General features: G+C 35.9%; 3 protein-coding genes and 1 pseudogene across 5 annotated transcripts; 3 read left to right on the top strand and 1 right to left on the bottom strand.

Annotated features, from left to right (window-relative positions):
* Window positions 1-830: 830 nt before the first annotated feature.
* LOC111312860 (serine/threonine-protein kinase STY46-like) lies at window positions 831-7,207 on the bottom strand. 3 transcript variants are annotated; one of them, XM_089740980.1, is made up of 15 exons: window positions 6,782-7,207; window positions 6,263-6,377; window positions 5,962-6,069; window positions 5,724-5,837; window positions 5,084-5,138; window positions 4,862-4,972; window positions 4,523-4,573; window positions 3,770-3,945; window positions 3,588-3,695; window positions 3,318-3,391; window positions 3,026-3,201; window positions 2,330-2,425; window positions 1,723-1,803; window positions 1,497-1,550; window positions 831-1,252 (listed from the first exon to the last, which is right to left on the bottom strand). In XM_089740980.1, the coding sequence occupies exons 3-15, from the start codon at window positions 6,003-6,005 to the stop codon at window positions 1,115-1,117; spliced, it is 1,278 nt and encodes a 425-aa protein (XP_089597106.1). In that variant the 5' UTR covers window positions 6,006-6,069; window positions 6,263-6,377; window positions 6,782-7,207; the 3' UTR covers window positions 831-1,114. The 3 variants fall into 3 exon arrangements, with proteins under 3 accessions (XP_089597106.1, XP_089597098.1, XP_022769282.1); XM_089740972.1 differs by having other exon boundaries at window positions 5,972-6,069; window positions 6,782-7,202; XM_022913547.2 differs by lacking the exons at window positions 831-1,252; window positions 1,497-1,550; window positions 1,723-1,803 and adding an exon at window positions 2,614-2,708 and having other exon boundaries at window positions 2,376-2,511; window positions 5,972-6,069; window positions 6,782-7,119.
* Window positions 7,208-15,221: 8,014 nt separating this feature from the next.
* On the top strand, window positions 15,222-17,096 carry LOC111311428 (ornithine decarboxylase pseudogene; annotated as a pseudogene).
* A 1,921-nt stretch (window positions 17,097-19,017) lies between these two features.
* Window positions 19,018-23,250, top strand: LOC111312857 (uncharacterized). The gene is made up of 4 exons (XM_022913535.2): window positions 19,018-19,254; window positions 19,365-19,447; window positions 19,548-19,805; window positions 19,932-23,250. Exons 1-4 carry the CDS (start codon window positions 19,131-19,133, stop codon window positions 20,067-20,069), a joined length of 603 nt encoding a protein of 200 aa, XP_022769270.2. The 5' UTR covers window positions 19,018-19,130; the 3' UTR covers window positions 20,070-23,250.
* On the top strand, window positions 22,572-23,250 carry PETE1 (plastocyanin 1). Its single transcript, XM_089740938.1, has one exon. The coding sequence runs from the start codon at window positions 22,572-22,574 to the stop codon at window positions 23,073-23,075; it is 504 nt and encodes a 167-aa protein (XP_089597064.1). The 3' UTR covers window positions 23,076-23,250.
* Window positions 23,251-23,260: the final 10 nt, after the last annotated feature.

Below are 23,260 nucleotides of genomic sequence, written 5' to 3'. Positions count from 1 at the left end.
TACTGAGCACCTTTTAAATCGCAGGACATTAAGAAGGTATCACGAACAGGATGGGAAGCTTTTCCTTGGAAAAATTCGAGTACTGTTCACTGTTAAGTTGGAAGACAATGGAGCCAAGCCAAAGTTGCACTTGTGAAAAGATGCTTTTGTCGTAAGTCATGTGATTAAAAGGGTTCTAACTTCTAAAAGCATCTGGGTTAATGGAGTCTTTTCTCTTCTCTCAGCGTCGCGGATAAATTCCCGTCAGAGCCAGAAATTCTCTGCGCAAATTCTTTTCAAAATGAAAAAATGAAGCCCTTGTTCCGGAATGAAGAATTGGCCACGTAAATTACATTGCACCATTGAGTTATATAAATACAAATTAGACCTAGCGAACAGATCGAATCCAATATTTTGAATGATCTTTACATTGGTACATATTCATTACCTATATTCCCTTCATGCTTTTTCCCCTCACTTGACAAAGCATTCTTAAAATAGAATTCTTCGAGAACCGAGCAATAGGCTGTCACTGTGTTTTTGGCCCTTTCTCTAATGAGCGTTCATGGGTTAATCATCAAGAATCATTCGAAAACAAAAGATTAAAAAAAATGCTTTAGCTTTCATCAACAGTGGAGAATTCAGTGTCTACAATAGTAGGCCCTGAAGAATAGAATATGAAATCGTATACCCATGCATCAAGGACTAATTCGCTTGTAGGGTAGGCAAAATGCCAAATATTGAGTTAAATCAATCACTTCTCATTGATAAAATAGAGCAGAACTTCAAGCAATGGCATCTCCTATTTTCTCTTTTAAGTTCAAATACTAGACAGAAAATGTATTCGTATATTGCAATGACAAGCTGCCAATTTGGAACGATACCCATTACTTTGAAAATATTGAGTTGAAGTCTACAGGGGTAAAGAAAAGCTAAGATATGCATATTTCAAGCTACAAAAATTATCCACAGGGGCTTGCCATCTTTGCTAGCTTCCTTGCCTAAAAGTTGTTTCAAATTTTCTAGGTTATTTTCCTTCTGCTATCCTCCAATTTTCCTTGCCTGCAACCTTTCCAAGATTATCAATATTTCTAACAAGAAGTATAAGCAAAAGGACGGTTCTTACAACTTTCCCCTATATCCTCGCTAAGTCTTGCAAAAGATCTGAAATTTCAGAGAATTCGGGTCTTAGTGATGGCTCCTGTTGCCAGCATCTATCCAGCAGTTCCACAAATTTTGGGTGAGTATGCTTAGGAATCACAGGCCTTAGACCCTGAAATCCACAAAGAGAAAGCTCTTCGTTGTTTCAACTCTCTTATGCTGGTTAGTCATGAATTAGTAATCTTTTAGTGAAACAAGTAACAACTACCCTAAAAAGAAAGTAACCAAACTGAATTTAGGTCAATCATTTTTAATACTTTTTGTGTTCACACTTTTATATATATTAAATGATATACATGGATATTTGTGTCACTAATACAAAATAGTTCTACTAGTTCTATTTTATTAAAGAATACCTTCTGTACTACGCCCAACGCTGCTTGTAACGGGGTTAAGTTCTCATATGGAAGCTGGCATCAATCACAAAAACTAGAGGTTGGTTTTTAAGTCTTTACAATGCATAAACAAGTAGAAATGAAAGACAAACCAAAATAAACCTTAACGTGAAGATTGAGCCATCTTCAATGAAAAAAGAAAAGAGATGCTTTTTTTTTTTCAACCAAAATATTGCCAAAGAATCACCTTTCCTGTAAGCAGTTCCCATAGCACAACCCCAAAACTGAAAACATCAGCTTTGTGATCATATGGTTTGTGTTCAATCACCTTCCACAAAACAAGACCAGACAATCATGTGAGAGAGCTGGAGGAAACTAGCAAACGAAATAATGGTTATTGTCAATACAGTCATGGTATGGAATGTCATCATCGTGTCTCATTAACTTATATGTGCATGCTCCAACAAATAGTTATAACAAAGACCAATAGATTATGCAACAGTTATTTTTAGTGCTGCATGGAATAACCATATTGGGTTTCAAGGTTTGATTATGCCATACATGTAAACAAATCAATTAAGGCCTGGAAACTGAAACAAGAAACATAAGATCATTTTAAAAATGAAAATGGGAGAGAAAATTGGGAAGGTCATCAATAAAAAAATTCTCAACTTGTTTTAACTCATTAAAGCTATGCACCAACAAAAAATTAATCGGATAAAGCCGTTCTCCTAGTTCTAGTCTACCTAGGTTCACTTTTTGTTATGAACTAATATTCCAGACCTTCAATCGTGACAAAGTAAACAAAATGTTACAAAGTCCAAGAATGAGTGTACATCAACAAGAATACCAACCTCTGGAGCCATCCAACGATATGTTCCTGTTTCTGCAGTCATCACACCTGACTGAGCTTGTACCCTAGCGACACCAAAATCAGCTACCTTGACAACCTGTGACACAGATCCTTTGGGTGTAAAGAAAGATGGCAATCATGGACCAGCCAGCTCAAGCAATGTATATATAGCATATACATAATCTGAATACAAGCAAGACCAAAAACAGTCAATACTTCATGTTATAAGCAACTGATCTCTCCCCTCAAAATATATTCAATTTGCTCTAGTAAAATTTTTCTTACTGGTTTGATACTTTCATTGAGTTTGACTGTTAGTACCAAATAAATGGCACACGCTGACTCTGACACCAAATGGGAATAGGGCCTCTACAAAACGCCTAGTAGCATAAATAGAAATCCCAAATCCATTAGTGCCATGTTGACTGGGAAAAAGAAAGTCAAGATTCTATACCCCTCTCATCTAACCACAGGGATACCCCCCATAAGATACCCCTATCCATCGTTAATTCTTCTCAAATCTTAATCCTCAAGGTATTATTCTTTTTAAACCAAAATTGCCAACTATGATTTAACAGCCTCAAGAGATAACTCCATAACGAGTATAACTTTGGCAGGATGTAAGAATTAAGATTATTTTGCACATAGAAGGCAATAAATTTACAAAGTAAATATTATCCACAGGTGAATCTCTTACTCCATTTTCATCCATCAAAAGATTGGCAGCTTTCAGATCCCTATGCATTATGCTATTTTGATGCAAGTAGCTCATTCCTTTGGAAACATCAGTTGCTACTTTGAGTAAGAATGGAAGCTTAAAACCAGATTTTTGTTTATGCAGAAGGTCATACATGCTTCCACCAGACATGAACTCTGAGAATAAAACAAAAGGATATATAATTGAAATTCAAAATAAACTTTGAAATGAAAATGAAAATTGCATATTCAGTCAGGCAACTATGTCTGAATAGAAGTCTTATGAAACATACCAGTCACAATGCACAGGCTGGGAGGTCTAGTACATGCACCGATGAATTGAACAACATTCTTGTGCCGAATTTTCCTGTAAATTTCAAATAAGAAAATAAAGGGATAAGAAATTTTAAATTTCCTGATAGTATGATGTAGATAGTAGTTTATCTTTTCTTAAAGAATTTGCAGGAAATTGAATTAGCTCGTTAACAATAGGTAATACTACGGAAAAGGAAAAGTATATGAAAGCAGTGTCTACAGTAATTACAAATTGTGACTAAACACACCTCATAATATTAACTTCTTGAGTAAATTCCCTTTGCAAGTTCTCATTTAGATGCTCAGTCCTAAGGACTTTGATAGCTACATCTTGACCATAGAAAGTACCTTTATACCTACATTAGTCAAAATATATCATGCACAAGTATTATGACAAACAGAGCATGGCATTTGCAGATAAAGGACTCACAAATCACCATAGCAGCCGGAAGCCAACTTGCTTTCATACTTCAACAGGCTGGTATCAATTTCCCAAACACCACTTCCTCTAGCAGGTATGTGTACATGACCGGAGACAAGCTTGTTTCCATTTTGCTCTAGCTCCCTCACATGATATGTGGCATGAGATCTTAACAAGGAATGCTTCTGCAGGGCAATTCAAATTATCAGACTTGTGCACTGCCACAAGATCACTAGAAACAAGATATTTCAATATTTTCCTGTACAATGATCATCCTTTCTATCTTTGAACGAAATAATACATAACATATGTTGGAATGATAAAAGAAAAGGAGCAAAGGCAGCAGCAAAATATAAAAGATAATTAAGAAAATTCAATTACTTAATGTTTCCTATAAAATTAGGCCATATCCACTTAACAATGAATTAAAACATTAAATCACCAAATATTCCTTGCACCAAATAACAAGTACTGTAACAATATATAGACCAAGTATCATAGTACTGAAAAACAAAACAAAGTTAGTTTTACTTTACCAATCAAAATAATCATCGATGTGGTAAGATAAATGTCAGTACAAAAGAATATAGATTCCATACTCACTTCAGTTAAAATATAAAAAGATAGGATGGTTTAGAAATGTGATCAACTGAATTTTTCCAGGTTTAACATAAACCATTAAAGCCAAATTACATTAGCAAAACGTCCTTGTCTATCATGAGGAAGAAAATAATATCAAAATAGAATAGCAGGTGAGGCTACCTCAACTTTGGACATCTCCTTTATCAATACATTTCTGAGCTGCTCAGTCTCCTAAAAACCATTAACTATGAAAGTAAGTCAATCCATGAGTAATTTATGGAAAGGCACACAAGTTTGGAAAATTAAAAGTCTAATAGGACTAGATGTGAGAGTCAATAAACTACTTCAAGGCTGATAAAAAATAAATCAGAAAGACAGAACGATCTCAATGCTATAAATATACAGCTTAAAAGACTGATACACATTTTATTGATACCATTATAAACTCTGTGATATTCTTCCTCAAGGAATAGCGACTTGCTATGATATAATATCAAAAGAGAAGAAAGGGTAAAATACCTCAAGTGCCCAACCATCAACAAGGAACACATCCAAGGAATAGCCATCTGTTGTGGAAAAAGCATGTGCTTCTTGTATATTCAGTCCAACTTCAGATAATAAAGAAGTCAACTGAAATTTCAACATAAAATATCTTCAATAATGATATGAAAAAGACTAATGACCAGATATAATATCCAAAAATTATTTACACTACTAGAAAAACTAAGAGACATTGACTACCTGCGTTAGAAGTTTTGGCTTGTCATTTGTTGAAATAGTGATCTCATGCATCATCCTACAAAATTATGAATTAAAACAAATTATTTCACAAACACTCGCTACAGGCTTCCAGAAATAAATAGAAAAGACTTCCCAGCTTTCAAAGTCTTATACCTACCATTCACCAGCAAGAGTCAGAAATAAAAGGAAAACCTAAGGGGAAAAGAATATTAGATGGGGCGAATAGATCACACTGTTGACAAGAAAGTATCCAATGAAAAATATCCACAGCAATGCAGAATCAGTGTACAAACACAGTTTTGCACTTAGCTAGTAGCTTACAGACCCAGATGTTGAGAGCAGTTTGCCATAGAATACACTAAGCACATAAAGGATAATTTATTAACTAGGAAGACATTACTTCTCCTCTGATTGAATCTTTTAACTCTTCTACTTTGGTTCCGAGGCGGAACTGTAAAACATTTTTCATTCTGAAATCATTTTGTTATACTAAATGAATCAATGCAGTTGAACTCGATCTGCACAGAGTTGTGTAGAAATTGAACAACTATGAGATATATTCATTGCATAAAATCCTCAGGGAGATCACCAAAAAAAAAAACACCAAAAAGCAGGCGAGAACCTTTTTGGAAGTATTTACCGATAGTGAATTGGTTTGGCATTAATTACAGCATCCATATCTTTAACACCTCTTCTGGCTTCATGCACGAGCTCAAGATCAGATGATGTACCAAAGGCAGGCGGCGGATGAACCCTAAAGTAGGGGGAAAGGAGAAAGACGAAGTAAGGAAAGCATCGAGGATATTAGAAATTAGCACAAACTTAAGCCAGATTGACTGCTTTGACTCTGAAAAGAAAAAGACCAAATAGATGTTTACATAACCATGCCTCTTTTTGTTGGGATAATCAGAACATTGAGCATCAGCTTTTCTTGTAAACTTCACACGTGCCGGCTCAGCCTTATTTCCATCCAAAGCAGAATAAACCTGTACAATAGAAACATTTGTTAAGATGCAAATGGCTGAGAAAATTATTTTATGCCCTTCAAAGGGGCATGATAAAACAGCCCAACAATAGAATAATTGTACAACCTTTTCATCAACAAGCATCAATGATCACTAAATAAGAAATGGGTAAAGCCTAATCTGCAAGATAAATGAGAAGATTCAGTAAAAATACTTGCACAAGCCGAACTTCGATGGCGGGTCTGTTAGCAGGATCGCGTGCCTTATGAAGTAAACTTTTATGCATAAGAACATCTTGTGCCCTCTCCACATTTACATCAAATGCATACCTACAATAAACAAATCAAATAAACCTTTACCTAATTAAACATACGCCAAAAGTGCCAGTGAATTGATATTTCAGTTTACTTCTATTTCGTTACCCAAAAAAAAAAAGAAAAAAGGAACAACATGATATATTTAACGCCATGTTTGGCAGCTAAGAAACCAACAACCACGAAAAAACCGGAAAAAAGTAGACTAAAAAATGGGAAAAAGTTGACTAACTCTCTTAAATTACCGTCTCGTCTCTAAAGAAATCCTACTCCATATGGTTAATTTGCTAAATTTAAATTCTCATTTTCTTGGTTATCAAACACAAATATGCTATTAAAACTTCAAATCCACTCAACCTCCCCGAGTAAAAGGAAAAGCAAATGAAAATACGTGAAAGCCGGGTTTCAAAGTGGGGTACCTAGTAGGAAGTCTAGAGAAATGAGCCCAAAGTTCATCTTCAAAGGCAGGGAAGGTTGCCTCCTCAATATTCAAGTCCCTAAGTCGACAAAGAACTTGGTTATACACTTCAATCTTTTGCCTCTGTTTTCGACTCTGACTAGGCTCGAAATCCACCGCTCTACTACTGCAACTCTCCGTATCCGCCATTACCATCCAAACAAAAAGCAAATTATAAAAAAAAAAACACTAATAAAAGTTTAAAGAAAAAAAGAAAAATGTTTGATTCAGATTCTAAAACGCTGGAGGATCAGAGTTCGAACATATTGTCAACTATACAACCATAGCTTCGCCTATTTGTGGTTTTCCCTCTCTTCTTTTTTCCCGTCTTTTATAAACTGATAAATTTGGACTATTACTGGGAGAAGAAAGAAAAGAACGTTAAAGCAAGGCGTAATGCGCACCCAAAAGCGTAAATCTACGTGGATTCTAACAATGCTGCCGTGCTTTGCTTATATCACCCGCGGGTGTTTATATTATAGTATTTAATTAATAAATAAATAAATCTAGTCATAATTACACGCCATTTTATTTTATTAATTTAATAAAATTAATAATAAAAATCATAGTGTAAAACAAAATAATGTAAATCCTTATCCATACGATTGATAATTCAATGGGTTGGAGTGCTGACGTCATCAAGCACCTTCAGTCTTAACCAATGGGATTTGTTTTGTAGTCTCATTCCGAAACCTGATCTACTACTCCATGGAATCTTTCTCTTTTTTGGCTGTGGTAATTTTAAAATCTTGGGCTGAATATTCTTACTGTTGGAACTTATTATATTCATGCCGGCCTCTTTATTCCCTTCCATATATTTATCATATTGCTTATAAATTTATGAACAAAGGTTTTCCATAAGCTTGTTAGGCTCCTTGAGCCCAAAAAATAAAAGATCGATCACTTACACAAAAATAATAGTCAGATTATCAATTGAATGATCCTGTATTAAAAATATTATCTATATCACTTATTTTAGTAAAATAAACACATGATGTATTCCATTTAAATCATATATAAGACATATAAATTTCTTATTTTTATATTATTATTTATTTTATTTATTATTTTAATTTTGATAATTTTTTTTAACAGATCAAATATGCTTCCAATTAAATAACATGTAAATTCTAATTATCAACTTAGAAAACTCATGGGCAAAGTTGATTAGTATTTTTCTAAATTTGTAAAAGGGAAGTAAGTTAGCAAAAATTTTGCAGTATTTAGAAACGGAATCTGGAAGAAGTCAATTGAGCGGAATGATAGAGACGAGGGGATGTGACATCTCAACCTGAAGAGGCATCAAAGGTATTGTCTGTGCCAAAGGCTTTGGGTACTTGGCCTCGGCCATTCCTGTTTCCTACCTAGTACTTAACTAAGGCAGCATGTCATGTCAAATACTTTGTGGTTACGGGTTAGGGGTTACCAGCCATACTCTTATTACATGTACGTTTCCCAAGCGTACCAAAGCCATGAAATGTTAGTTTTTAAAGTAGTAAAATTTTGCCTACGGTAAATGATACATGAAAATAAGAGAAAAAAATTGATAAATATTGATATTTAAACTTTATATTTATTAAATATTATTTATTAAAAGTGATCATATAAATTAATTAAAGTAAAGTTTTTTATATTTTTATTTTATGATTTTTATTAGTAAATCATTTAATTTCAATTATTTCTTATTAATAATGAAGAGACCAAGTTAAAGGTAGGATTTGACTAATATTTTTTCCAAGTTAAAGGTAGGATTTGACTAATAATGAAGAGACCAAGTTAAAGGTAGGATTTGTTTATTTTGTTTGCATACAAATTGTTGGTCTAAGGTTTTAGTATTGAACTTAGTATTCAAAAAATAGTAACATTAATCTATAAAAGCATAATATAATCTAATTTCAACATTTATTAATAAAAATTGTGAAATTGACAGCGGTAGCTCATAGTTGATCATGGGTGATCGTATACTAGTATATGATAAAAGGTTAATATCGTATAAGATAGTATTGATGAAATTGAAATTGCAGCAAGGAGCATGAACCACCTTAGTTGTATTTGGGTTAAAGAACTTAAGATATCAAAAGAGTAAAATAAAAATTACGAGCCCTGACCAATGAGCGAGATTCGAAATCATGTTCGTAGCTGACTTAGTAGGCCGTTGTACGGTTTGGACTATATATGGTCTATGGAAGCAGGAAAAAATCTGGTGGCACTGTTCAGTGATGGGGTGCATGCATGCATGCGTAGCGAAAGCCCATGCAGTGGCAAGTACTGTTTCTTTGTACGGTGATGTTACGCTTACAGGGTATGATGTACGCAGCGCTGGCTGGTGTAACTTGTAAGCAATGCTTGTCCCACTCCAGGAAAGCCGGCCTATTGGGAGACGAGATAGGGACTTTTCTCTGTGGATGTTGCCAAGCTACGCCCACATGCCCACCCATTTCCAATATGGAATCCCAGGACCTTCCGCTGCCTGCTTCAGTATTTATGTACGATGTTTTAAACTTTCTTTTCTATACCAGGGTATTCCATTTCCATAATGTCCTGGCTCAGACAGGCTCTCAAAAAGCCCGTCTATAATTCTGAACCTGGTCGTACAGTTCAGCCCAATATACAATAATATGTTACGATTACTCTGGTCCAAGGCTTTAAGTCCAAAACCCCATTCATTTCATATTCCAGAGGCCCACTAGGTCTATCCCACCTCAGAAATGCTTCTTTGGTTTGGCACTCCATTGTTTTTATTGTTGGGGTTAAATAAAGAATGAATTTTATAATTACATTAAAAAGGTACACGTTTAGCGATTAAAATTTTTATTTTTATTTTAGATTCAGGGTTAGTCTTTAGTGGCCGAGTGAGAAAAAACCAAATTTAAAAAACATTAGTAACAAAATTATATTTTTTTCATAGTAAAGTAACAAAAATACATATATATACTCAATTGTTAAGTTTGAGTTTCATTTTGCATGCGTGCATGCAGTGAAATTGGGCTTAAATTTTATACATGAGTACAACCAATTGCAAATGAAGCATTGAAAAAAAAAAAAAAACTTCAAATTATGAGTCCAATTTGGTTTGAGAAAGTGCTTGTGAGATTTATCTATCTATTGCTGTAAACCTTTTATATGTTACTTGGTGCTATAATTACAAAAAAATAAATTGTCGTTAGAAATAAAATTTATATTATTTTTAATTTCCCATCTAATTTGCTCCTAGAAGCATATCATTTACAAATAATTGAATTATAAACAAAGAGAATTTAAAGCTATGTATGATCCATCAAAATATTTTATGAAATTCGCATTTATAAATGTGAACTTTTACATAATTATTGAATGAGATTGATTAATACTTAATATCCATAATATAATAAAAATATTACAGGTGAAGTATTTCCTTATTATGAATAGAACCCATTTATTCTTATTTTTTTCCTTGGAAATAAAAAAAAAAGAGGGATTTTGCATAGAGTTCAGGGGACTTGAGAAATTTCCTTTTGTAATTACAGAGGTAAGACTTAATTAATTTAAATTGATTTACAGCATAAAATCAATTAAAATAATCAAGTTTCTTAGCACTCCCTAACACTGCTAGCGCCCAAAGCGTGAACGTCCTTCTCAGAGCTCCCTGCAGAACACAACATTCTAATGAGGAAAGGGGGGGGGGGGGTTTCACTCTCACTGAAGTTCATCTACACTATACGCCAGGCAGTAATAAACTAAATGGTAGGTAAGCCAACGAACAATTTGTGTCGTTAATACGCCGGGCAGTAATAAACTAAATGGTAGGTGACCCAACGAACAAATTTGTGTCGTTAATCTGATGAGGTTCCACAAATAGTAATTAAGAAGCAACAGTTCGGTTATGGCCTTACGGATCGATTCCCCTTATTAATTATGCTGCAGTCTGTGCCTCTGGTTTGTTAGTCCAAACAAGAGAAATTAAAGAGAGAAGATCACAGGCCAATTCCATTATTTAGATAAGGCTGGTAGCCAGCATCTTTCAACTTTGGTTTGTATATGAGAGAGAGGGATGGGTCGTGAAGGTTGATATTAAATGCTTTGGTCCTCGACGTGGGTTTGGTAGTCGAGGGTTTTTAATGCACCCACTGCAACTCTCTCTTCTTTTGTGTCCTTAAATTAGATCCAACAAATTCCCATTTCTTCTCACCATTTCTCCTCTCCCCCATCTCTTTCTTCTTCATTATCACTGCTAGCTACCATGTCCCATCATGATCTCTTGTTTTCTACTTCTTTTTTCGAATGAAACAAGTTCATTATCTGTTTCATTTTAACCTAAAAGAACTACAGCAGAGTGCCATAAGGTTTTAACTCAGCATGTTTTCAGTGATGGTTGAAATAGTCACTGCGATGTTGGCTCGGTTCACTCAGACAACATTAACCCCTACGCTTCTCAAGCACCCAAAAAAAAAAAAAAAGTGCTTTAGTTGCATAGCTTCATGTGCTTTGATTGAGCCGTGCCAATATCCTAGTGCCTTTTCATTTCTCCTTCCAGGCCACTGTGCAGCTCAGTACCGTTGCCTTCGGAAACTGGCCAGCAAAGCTTTTGACAGGTAAAATCTCCAGTCTCCAACCTGCGACCTTCACCCCTTTTTTTTCCCTTCAAGCTTTCCGACATTTTTCTTTTGATCCTATCAGCACCTTAATTGGCTCACCTCCTTACTGATCAGTGATCACAGCAAATTAATTGGCTCCTAAATGTTTCAAACGTTCTAACAAAAGTACTAGCTATCGTGTTTACTTTAATTTAATTTGAATGAGAGGTTATTCTTTTGTCTTTTATTATTTGTGTGCGGCCTCAGCTAACGGTTTCAGCATGTAGGGCGAGTCTTTTCCATCCAAAACTCTTAAGTTTTGGAAGTTTCAATTAATTAAATAGAAAGTTTTGTACTACTACTACTACTACTTAAGTTAATTGTATTTCTCTGCTGAAGAGAAACAAAAAATGAATACTATGAAACTTTCTTCATACTACTGCATCCTAGTTCATATAGCTGTGTGCCTTTTACCTTATGCCTAGTGCTTATTGATTTGATCTACATTGCCTCACAGGATAATTAGTTCATTACACGAAGGCATGGTGATCTGTACATTCTTCCACCTCCACCAAATAAACCCTACCAGCTACAGTCCAGCTTCGGAACCCACATCTTTCAACCATGGCGGATGTGTAGATGGAGGAGGTAGCGGCGGCCGGAGTTCCAAAGTACATTTGTTCAAAAACAAACTTTAATTGAACATATAGGCTAAGAACCGCATTTGATTGATGATGACCGATGAGTCTATATATAATTAAGTTAAGTGATACTTTTGCAATAAATGGAAAACAAAAACCATACTTTTGCAATATAGTAGTAATTGATTAATTATTACTTAAATAAATGTAATATAAACATTATTTTTTAAATCATGGTAATACTAATATTCCAAGTGTCATTTTACTCCATCTTCTCTAGAAAATTAAGGAAAGGAAAGCAGACAAAAAATTGTACAGTTTGAATAAAGCAAAGAAGAGGTGTTGGTTGAAAAGAGTTAATGTGAGAAGTGGAGACCGCTGGCCAATCTTTAATAAGAAGAGTAAATTAGATAGGTGGGTGGAGAGGCAGAGAATCTGTGGACATTTATTTACAAGGAAGCCTGCTATCACTTTGGCAGTCAGACAAAGATTCCCTCATTACTGCAGAATGCTGTGCGTGCATGCCGATGATCCATCCATCTTAATTCCAATTTCCTCCATTTACTGTGACAAATAAATCCCATTTTTCCCCTTGGACCAAAGTATTCCCTTTTGGACATGGAGAAAGATGAATTAACAGGATTCAATATGTTTCTTTTTTGCCCTTTGAATATGTATACCGTACTCCTCTGTGTCATCCTTTCAAAAAGTTAATTTTCATTTATGTATGTATAAATTTATTTATTTATTTATTTCTGTTTGTTCCCTTTGTTACTCTCACACTGACCCTACACTTCTTTGCTGTCTGATGAGTTTTTCCTTACTGCCCATTCTAGATTCTTGTTACCATATGATCTGCTATTTCGATAAAACTGTCTTTGAACGATTTTCATCCATGGCTTTTACTAACATTCAAGATCCAGAAACATCATGTATATGATAAGACTACTAATTGATTAAGCTCTAGGTCAAAATAAACGTTTGAATTATACCAATAACTAGATAGCTAGACTGGTGCTGTAGTTGTTTTGACTATCGACATGAAGAGATATGTCGGAAAAGTTTTATAAAATTACTGATACCACCGATGATGGACATGGTGGAGAAATCACTGATTCACTATTTCTCACAGGATGGTGGCCCAATAGAAAAGGGCCTTTTGCTGGCACTTGTTTAGGGTGTGTGCGTACATATTAATCAATTGGATGCATTGACTCAATGAAACTTTTCTGATGACCTATAGTGGAAGCCGGAAGGTTGCAGCCTTGTTGCCATGGTCAATTTGCCGATCCCACCAAGGCAACTAAGTTTGATGATTGGCTTTGATATTAATTACCCGGAGCCAACTAAGTTGACTATACCTTTCCGAGTTGATTTCCATGCCAACCGTGGGCGAATCATCAAACTTATCAAAGGCAATCTCCTTTCTCCAATTAAGAAAGTAATAACAAAGTGCATTAATGGAATTTAAAAAAATTAATATTTTAATGTTTTAAATTACATTTATAAAATTAAACTTTATTAATCCATCCACTCTTACAATGATCACCTTCTTAAGCACTTTAACTATTTGTGTATATTGCTATAAATACAAAGTTTCATTTTTTTTTTTTTTTTTGGAAAATACAATTTGAAATACAAATTTTAAACCAAAGCCAAAGAATACTTAATTACACACATATGCATAAAGAATTTAGGTACTAATTTTTGTATATAAATAATTATTTATTAAAAATTCGACTGTCATTAATAAATATAAATAAAGATAATGCTCACATAATTTAATATGAATTAATATATACCATTCTTTTATCAACAATCATTCTAATTAATAATGAAATATAAAAAATTTAACAAATGTACTTTAGAAGTTTAGATCAATTAAAAATTCAAAAATTCGAAAAATATCTTAAAAGAAATGAATTTTCATAATTCAATCATCATATAGACTATTATCTCTTCCAAATCTAATAATAGGAATATTATTTTTCAACTCTTAATTACTTTTGTTTGTTGAATACTGAAATAGCTAGTTTATTTTTAGCGTGCCACACATGTTTTATTTAATTAAAGAAATTATATTAATTTTCATTTAATACAAAGATATTTCTCAAAAAAAAAAAAAAAAACAGACCAGGTATTGAGTTATAGTATTTGATAACTTTAATATTGTTTTATGCAAGATGAAGCTCAAGTTAAGCATATGAAACAAAGACTAATAAAAAAAAAATCATAATAAAAGCATAAAACAAAGAATTTAGTATTTGAAAAAGAAGAAAGGAATAAGGCCATATATATATATATATATATATATAGATTATTAGTGTGTGAATTATACTTTTTTTTTAATCTCTTTTGATCAAAATAATTAAGTGTATGCTGAATTCAATTTTAATTTAAAACTTAAAAAATTGTCTAACTCTTATATTATTATAAACATATCTTTACCCATATATATGTATTGATATGTCAATTCTTGGCAGGCTTGGGTTGAATAGTTGCTTAAAATTTTGACGCATCTAAACTATACAACAACTTTTGACGAATTATATTATGCCAATTTTGAACTTAGAAAACTACGAGTAACGCTTTTTTATCGCTAGCATTCAACCCTTGTGCCAGAATCAGTATATATATATGTTATAGAATATACACATCCACTTGGACAAAGTAAGCTAACTTTTTTCAACATGTATGACCAAATTATGTTCAACATCCACATCATTTTCCTGCGTCAGTCATTGATAATTCATTGTTCATAAAATCATAGTCATTGATGTTTTTCATGCAGTACATATAAATGGGAAAAGTTAATTAGCATTTCTTCTTTTCTTTTTCTTTTACTAAAAAATCCCAGGAATATTATGTGTTTTTTTTTCTTTCTTTTTTTTTTTAAATAAAAGCAATGAATATAATTTTCTTTGATCAATAAAAGTATACAAAACCACAAGAACCAAATTCAAACCTCCTCTTCCAAACATCAAGAGTCCAAAGGCAGACTTTCTTGAGAGTTGAGCAAAAAGAATTCTATTGTGAGAAGTAATCCATGGTCGCGTTTTTTTGTTTTTTTTTCTAGAAGTTTTACTTAACGTTCGTAGGATTTTTTTTACAACAAGCCAGATCTCTTTGGTTGTCCATTGATTAATTATTTGTTAATTTCAACGAAACTTCGATCAACGGAGTATATATATAGAAGAGGAAGTCGTGTAGATATGAAAAAGAGACAGTGAATCAGGATCAGGGTACTTTTCCACCTACATAGATTCGTCCCATTCGCCGCTTTACGCGAAATTTCCGCCCTTAGAATCATTTCAAAAATAACTTCCTGGTCCACCATCATCAATCTAACTGAGTTTTAGCCACATTTTTTTTCAGGAAATTAATTCCCTGTGTCCACAGACACAAACTTCATATAATAGGACCAGGTTTACACTCGACTCTTAGCATTTGATGCTGATTCTCCAATGATGAAAAAGGTCCTCCAATTATAGACCCACCTTTTCTCTTTTTACTCAACCGGTCCACCCGCAGCTAATGATTCTGTGCCACCCGAACCCTATCTCTCTTTATATATATCCTCCCAAAGTACAATAATAGAAGTACTACTTTCAAGATTCTCATATTGTTGTTTAAAGCCTTTGCTTTTTCAGTTTTTAGTTCTTTCCGTGTCGATCAGTTGCCATGGGATCCAGCCCCAGGAGCTTGCAGGCCATTGTGGGTGCGCCTGGGGTAAGAGGAAAGAAGATCACGGCTCTTTCGAAAGATGGATTGACTGCTTTCATTCAGTCAATCATTTCCACCAAACACGAAATGAAAGAACCCTTTTACGTGCTGGATTTGGGTGTTGTCATGGCCCTCTTTGACAAGTGGGCCCGTAACCTTCCCATAGCTCAACCTTTCTACGCTGTCAAGTGCAACCCCAACCCAGCTTTCCTTGGCGCACTGGCTGCCCTTGGTTCGGGCTTCGACTGCGCAAGTAAGGCCGAGATTGAATCCGTGTTGTCTCTTGGTGTTTCACCTGGCAGGATCATTTTTGCTAACCCATGCAAAGCAGAGTCGCACATCAAGTATGCTGCAACAGTTGGAGTTAACCTAACAACTTTCGACTCTAAAGAGGAACTGGAAAAGATTAAAAAGTGGCACCCTAAATGTGCCTTATTGATACGGATCAAAGCCCCGGAAGATGGTGGCGCAAGATGCCCTTTAGGTCTCAAATACGGTGCACTACCCGAGGAAGTCACCCCCCTCCTCCAGGCCGCTCAAGCTGCACGGCTCACGATCACAGGCGTCTCGTTCCACATTGGCAGCGGAGCCATGCAGTTTCGAGCCTATCGAGAAGCCATATCAGCAGCCAAAATTGTGTTTGAGACGGCTGCTAGACTTGGCATGCCCAAAATGGATGTGCTAAATATCGGCGGAGGGTTCACAGCCGGCCCGCAATTCGCTGAAGCGGCGTCAACGGTGAAAGCCGCTCTACAAACGTACTTTCCGCACAAGTCAGGCTTAACAGTAATTGCCGAGCCTGGTCGTTTTTTTGCTGAGTCAGCTTTCACACTAGCCACCAACATTATAGGAAAACGAGTTAGAGGTGATCTAAGAGAGTATTGGATCAACGATGGGATCTACGGCTCCATGAACTGTATTCTCTACGACCATGCGGTTGTCACGTGCATGCCTCTCACAGGATCATCCAATCGTAGCAACCCAACATCCAAAGAAGCGAGGAGCTATGATTCCACCGTGTTTGGACCCACGTGTGATGCGCTTGATACGGTTTTGAAGGGTTATCCGCTGCCGGATCTACAAGTAAATGACTGGCTGGTGTTCCCCAACATGGGGGCTTACACGGCGGCTGCTGGGTCCAATTTCAATGGGTTCAACATGTCAGCCATTTTGACATACCTTGCTTATTCCAATCAAAATTGATGATCGTAAGGCCTTTTGGTTGGTGGATATGGGCCGTCTCTTGTTTGGCATGGGACTATTCTCTTTGGTTTGTGATTGTTATAAGTCTAATTAAGTTGTATAAAATTTATATATAGATAGTATATTAAATATAAAATTTTATATTATTATTATTTTATTTTTTTAGTACAAAAAATTTGAGATAAATAAATTATTTAATTTTTAAAGTTAAATAAAATGTATCATATTTAATAGTTTAAACATGTGACTGCAGATTATACATTCAAAAAAATCTAAATAAATAACTATCGACAAGATTTAAATCCAAAACTTTTTCATTGAGGATGACGAATTTTAACCAATTAAGTCTAGATTTTTTTTTTTTTCGCTTTTTGGATGAGAATTGTATCTTCGCTTTGGAATAGAATCTTCAAACCTAAAAATTAAATAGATGCCTAATTAGATAGTATCTTCCACCCTTAACAATAGACAAAAGACCAAGCTTTGTTTCTTTATCCATCCTTGACGAAAGTTGAATCTTCCATGGTATAAAGGTCTAAGAACAAAAGTTTAATGTAATTAGTCACGCCATGGAATCTCTGCGTAAGCAAAAATATTTGCTACAGACAACTCAACGGGTTTAGCACGCATTTCAATTTATCCTGAACTCCTAATTTTAATAATTAAATTTTAATTTTTATCAATTTTAAATGTATAAAGATATATAAAAATAGTTATATACACTTATGTAATAAACTAATTTCCTATACTCGTACGCTTATAATTTTGCATACGCTCATTTCACTAAAAGGACAGTGCTTCAGACATGTATTCCTCATTCTCACTTAATGGCGTAAACATCATAAAACTATGAAAGGCATCTTCTAGTCGTGCTATTTTGAAGCCCAGTATTTTTAGCAAATTAGACATGCGCTTCATATATGCAGTCATTGATGCATGAATGGTGCATCTGCGATTAGGGAAATCCAGTTCACTGTCTCATTTATTAGTCCAATATCTTTGGCAAATTAGGTTTATATTCTGTTAATGTGATGCATGCATGATGCATCTGCAAGGAAAAGCACTACACTGCCTCATTTATTGGCATGCACACACTAAATATCGGAGGGGGCTTCTCAGCTGTCTCAAGGTTCATTGAAGCAGCGCCAGCTGTGAAAAGCGTTCTCCAAAACTATTTTCCTAACGAGCCTGGCTTAATAGTTATGGCAGAACCTGGTCGTTTCTTCGCCGAGTCGTCTTTCACACTAGCAACAAGCATTATCGGGAAGCGAGTTAGACATGAGCTTAGAGAGTACTGGTTTAATGACGGGATCTTCGGGTCCATGAACTTTTTGCTGTACGATCACGATGATGTCATCTTAACTCCTCCTGCATGCGCATCCAACCATGGCAACTCAACTTGCAAAGGGTTAGAGAATATGATTCCACCTAGGGGTGTAAATGATACATTAGTACTCGCAAGCTACTCGGGTTCGATTCGAAAAAAACTCGAATTCGGTTCGATTATTGTCGAGTCGAGCTCGAGCTCGAGTAGCTCGATTTATCGATCGAACCGAATTCGAGTATTATTATATCTGACTCGAGTAGCTCGCGAGCCTAATCGAGCTTTTATATTTAAATATATTTTTATTATTTTAATTAATAAAATATTTCGAGTCCGAGTTCGAGTTCGAGCATGAATAATCGAATTTTTGTCGAGTATACGAATCGAGCTTATTTTTACATATTAATCGAGCTTAATCGAGCGAGCTCGAGTAGCTCGAATTCGATCACGAATCGAGCTCGAGCTTGAAAAATAAAACTCGATCGAGCTCGAGCCGAGTATCGAGCCCCGAGTTGTGAGTCGAGCTCGAGCTCGAGCCTCTCACTACTCGGCTCGGCTCGGCTCGTTTACAGCCCTAATTCCACCGTTTGTTTTTGTAATTTGCTGAAGTGCCCTTGGGCCAATGCTCAGACCACTAGTATTATTTTTGTGTGTTTCATTGGTCCATTTAACTCATTTAATGAGCGTCAAGCTTTGGGATTGGGCCTAATGGGCTATACTTTAAATTACATTACATTGAATAAATGAATGCATCACGTGGCTCGAAGACAACTGGCCTTTTGTGTCGAAGATCCAACCATGCCGTGAAAAGCTACTCTTGCAGGATTTCTCTCCGTTGAACGCCAGGGCGGACTCATCGCGTCGCCCATGGAAACTCTCAGCTCTCCTGCAGCTGCTATCGTTTCCTCGTCCTCCTCTTCCTTATCCATCTTCTCTCCTAAACGAAAAGACTTTCTGGCAAGAATCATCCGCCTCCCCACCTCTTCCAAAAGTATTAACTTTAAATTCCAACCCTGCGATCTCTTCTTTTTTTGTTCCTTTCCGTGGCTGTGATTATCGTTTCTGAAAGCATTTTTGTTGGTTTTTTGTCTTAATTATCAGAGAACGGTAACGACTCCGATCTCCAATCTGATCCGAACAACACAAGCATCGTCCCTCTCTTCGGCAATCAAACTTTATCCAAGGTAAAAAAGAAAAAAAGTTTTGTATCTTTTTTGTTATTTCTCCAATTTTAGGACAAAATAATGAATTGATGGTGTGGGTATTTTGGGGAATTCAATTTAGGATGCAGCGATGGGGTTGGTTCTGAGCGCGGCGTCTGTAAGGGGGTGGACTACAGGATCGGGCATGGAGGGTCCATCTGTACCCGCTGGAACTGAGGGCCAATCCAATACGGAGAAAGTCTGCACCTTTCCGTGGTCTCTCTTCACCAAGTCGCCACGCAGACGGATGCGTGTGGCCTTCACTTGCAATGTTTGCGGTCAACGAACTACTCGTGCCATCAATCCCCACGCGTACACCGACGGCACCGTATTCGTTCAGGTAAGAGAATTGAATTTGAATGTAAAGGTGGAATTTTGATTTTTTTTTTTTTTTTTTTGGTTTTCTTTTATTTGCGGATTGTGATTTTTGAGTTTGGGAGTGATTTGGTGATGGTGGTGGGTGTAGTGTTGTGGATGCAATGTTTTTCACAAGCTGGTGGATAATTTGAATCTGTTTCATGAGATGAAATGCTATGTCAACCCCAGCTTCAAGTTATTCGACGAGGAAGATGATGATGGTATTGGCAATGTGTTTCCTATATGAAGTGATGGATTAATGTCTCATGAAGTGTACATTTCTTTGCTCATACTGGGAAACTGATTTCAATCATGTTTGTATATTGCTTTACCTGTCTTAGTGTAATTATGGGTTCTTTTCAGCTAAACATTGTGTTTCCCAAATTGACAACTGGGGTATTTATAAATAAAAACATGAAACCAATGCTTAGTTGGTATAACAACAATAGTATTTGATGTTCAATTCTGTTTTGTTCTGTTGATGGGATATAATCTATGCACCTCTAAGCCTTATTCTGAAGGATGGCAACATGTTCTATGCTTATTTATATGTTATATAAGTTTTGTGATTTATACTTTGCTATCTTTAATTGGCACCGCAATGTTTTCAACTATGTATGGGATGTAGTTATGAACGCATCCAATTTTAGGTACAATTTATCTAGAAATAGGGTTAGCTTAATCTTAAAATTGAGACTTTTTTTAAGGTAACTGATGTTTTAGGAAGGAAACTCTCAAAAAGTTTATACTTGTGAAGTACAAATGTCTATGACTGTTGCAACTCAAAATCAGGGTTGGCTAAAATAATGATAATTATAAGGTGATAATGCTCCTAGAGTAACTAGTGTTGACATCTGATTGAGTTAGGTACTAGATACACCATTTTGTTGGGGGTTAGGGCATTTGATGTGTGTTGCTCTGTTTATAGGTCAATAGGTCAATTATAATGGATTCTACTGATGGCTATAAGAATGCTGCATTCTTTAGGTATTTTATTTTTCCTCATCAAAAGCAATGGTGCCATATTAGTGTTAACTTCTGCCTAAGATGCTTTCTGAAATTGGGCTTTGAGGTAGGTGGTAATGGCCTTGCACTCCAATTTTAATATTTCCTCATGGTTCTTTGCCTGTTTAACTGTTGTTGTATGTTAAATCTAATCATCTTACCATTTAGCTGCATGTCTCTCTTTTAGGACCCTTTTCTCTGATGGCAAGTCCAAGCATATGTACTAGATTTAATTTAGTTGGAGTCCCTGTAGGTGAATGTGTTTTAGTCCCAGCAAAACATTATCTACTCCAAAACTTTCCTGGTTGTAGTTGGCTTAAGTTATATGTAAGATTTAGTAGGCATCTCTCTGGTCATAAGACCATATAGAATGATTATGTACATTCTACCTGCTGCACTTAGATAAGCTTTTTTGGGCAAAGTTTTCAAGTTAGATTGAGGATGCTATTAAGACCTATACTAGATATGGTTAACGGGAGGACGAAATCATAATTTTGTATAGATGCAGATAACCATCTCTCTTGGAGAAATTGACTACATTTCAGCTCAGATAAAGAGGTAGGTCTCTCGAGATCCATGGGCCTTTCCCCCACCTTTTAGGCCACAGCTAGCCATTGTATTAAGGCAATATATGGAGTTAGTATATAAGAAATGGTTTTCCAACCATATCACCTTAGAATTAAGGGAGTTGTTAGAAATTGGAACATTCATTGGGGGGACATAGCATACTTGAAATTTCAAACTAATGGATGGGGGTATTGTATCATCAATCCTATTGGTTAGAAATGGACTTAAAAGGTGAAGCTTGGAAAGATTCCTCTAATTATAGCCTTGGATTTTTTTCTTCTGTAAGACCCAACACAAACTTTTAATCCCGATTGGCCTTGGCAATAAATTCTGACCCTATACTGATTACAACCATGTCATTATCTTGAGAGTGAAAATTGGGAGTTTCAAAGCTTTAGACAGATTCAAATACCCTTTAGATAGAAATCATTGGATTTTCAATGTTTATCTTCGATGGTATCTGGATTTTGTGGTAACTCTACTCTCGAAGTGGTCGTTTTGTCGCAATACGCAAAAATCTTCTTGTTGTCTGGGCCTCTGCAGTGTGCACCACATTTGGGGGTTGCCCAATGCCCTGAGAGTGACAAAAATATCAACTCCTTGATGGCAACCTGTACCACTCTTTTGTAACAGGTGTCTGGTAACAAAGGAATCAAAGATAGCCTGAATTTCTCCTTCCGATTGGAGCTAATCGGCAGTTCATGGTTATAACGCTGCTATAACAAGAACAAAAAGGACCCCAATGTCAAATTAACTACAATTATTTGTTGAAATTTCACTTTTGAGACGGAAGATAGAGGTAAAAAATAAAAGAGAACGAGTAAGAGTAAGAGTTGCGAAATAGGTTGCGTTGGCCGGTTCATAATGCAAAAAGCAATCCACTTCGTTTAATTTGGCATACTTTTCCTAATCTCATCCTATTCTCTACCACACATCGAGGGCCCATGCCACGTTGTGGGATAGTATCGGGGCCGGCCAATCATATGAATTCTGAGCAGATAACCCATTTCTCCACCCATTCACCCTGTCATCCTGATAATCACATATCCCTCCTGAAATTCAAACCACACAAATCAAGCCTCATATTATTAAAAGCCAACCTCTATGATTCCGTTTGATTTCCTCTCACTGCGACTCAGAACACAATAGCACCTATTTATTCAAGTAGCTTTGCACGATGGCCACTATTACCTCCGCAGTTGTTGCTATCCCATCTTTCACTGGCCTCAAGGCTGGTGCAACACCAGCTAAAGTTAGTGCCACAGCCAAGGTTGCAGCCTCTCCAGTCCCAAGGCTCAGCGCCAAGGCCTCCCTCAAAGAGTTTGGTGTTGCTGTAGCCGCAACTGCTGCAAGCGCAATTCTTGCCAGCAACGCCTTGGCCGTTGAAGTCAAGCTTGGTGGTGATGATGGGTCTTTGGCTTTTGTTCCCAGCGAATTCAGCGTAAGTTCTGGGGAGAAGATTGTCTTCAAAAACAATGCTGGCTTCCCACACAATGTTATCTTCGATGAGGACGAAATTCCAGGCGGTGTCGACGCCTCCAAAATCTCTATGTCTGATGAAGACCTACTCAATGCCCCAGGAGAGACTTACGCTGTTACCTTGACTGAGAAAGGAACTTACAGTTTCTACTGCTCTCCTCACCAGGGTGCTGGTATGGTTGGAAAAGTGACCGTTAACTAATTTATTTTTAACAGTGTGTTCGTTGTCATCTCATACATTTCCTGTGTTTTTTTTGAGTGATAGAGTTTTTGAGTACTGGGGATGAGAAAATGTATGAGGTGAACATGAAAAATATGATGCTTTTTGTATCTTAATATCTTTCATTTACTTTGAATTTGTGTATATTTGGTCGGAACCTGATTTAT

The sequence above is a fragment of the Durio zibethinus genome, chromosome 1 (assembly GCF_047325235.1).
Source record: "Durio zibethinus cultivar Kanyao isolate XHJ-2024 chromosome 1, ASM4732523v1, whole genome shotgun sequence".
NCBI classification, from domain to species: Eukaryota; Viridiplantae; Streptophyta; class Magnoliopsida; order Malvales; family Malvaceae; genus Durio; species Durio zibethinus.
This window is presented reverse-complemented; position numbering and strand designations above follow the sequence as displayed.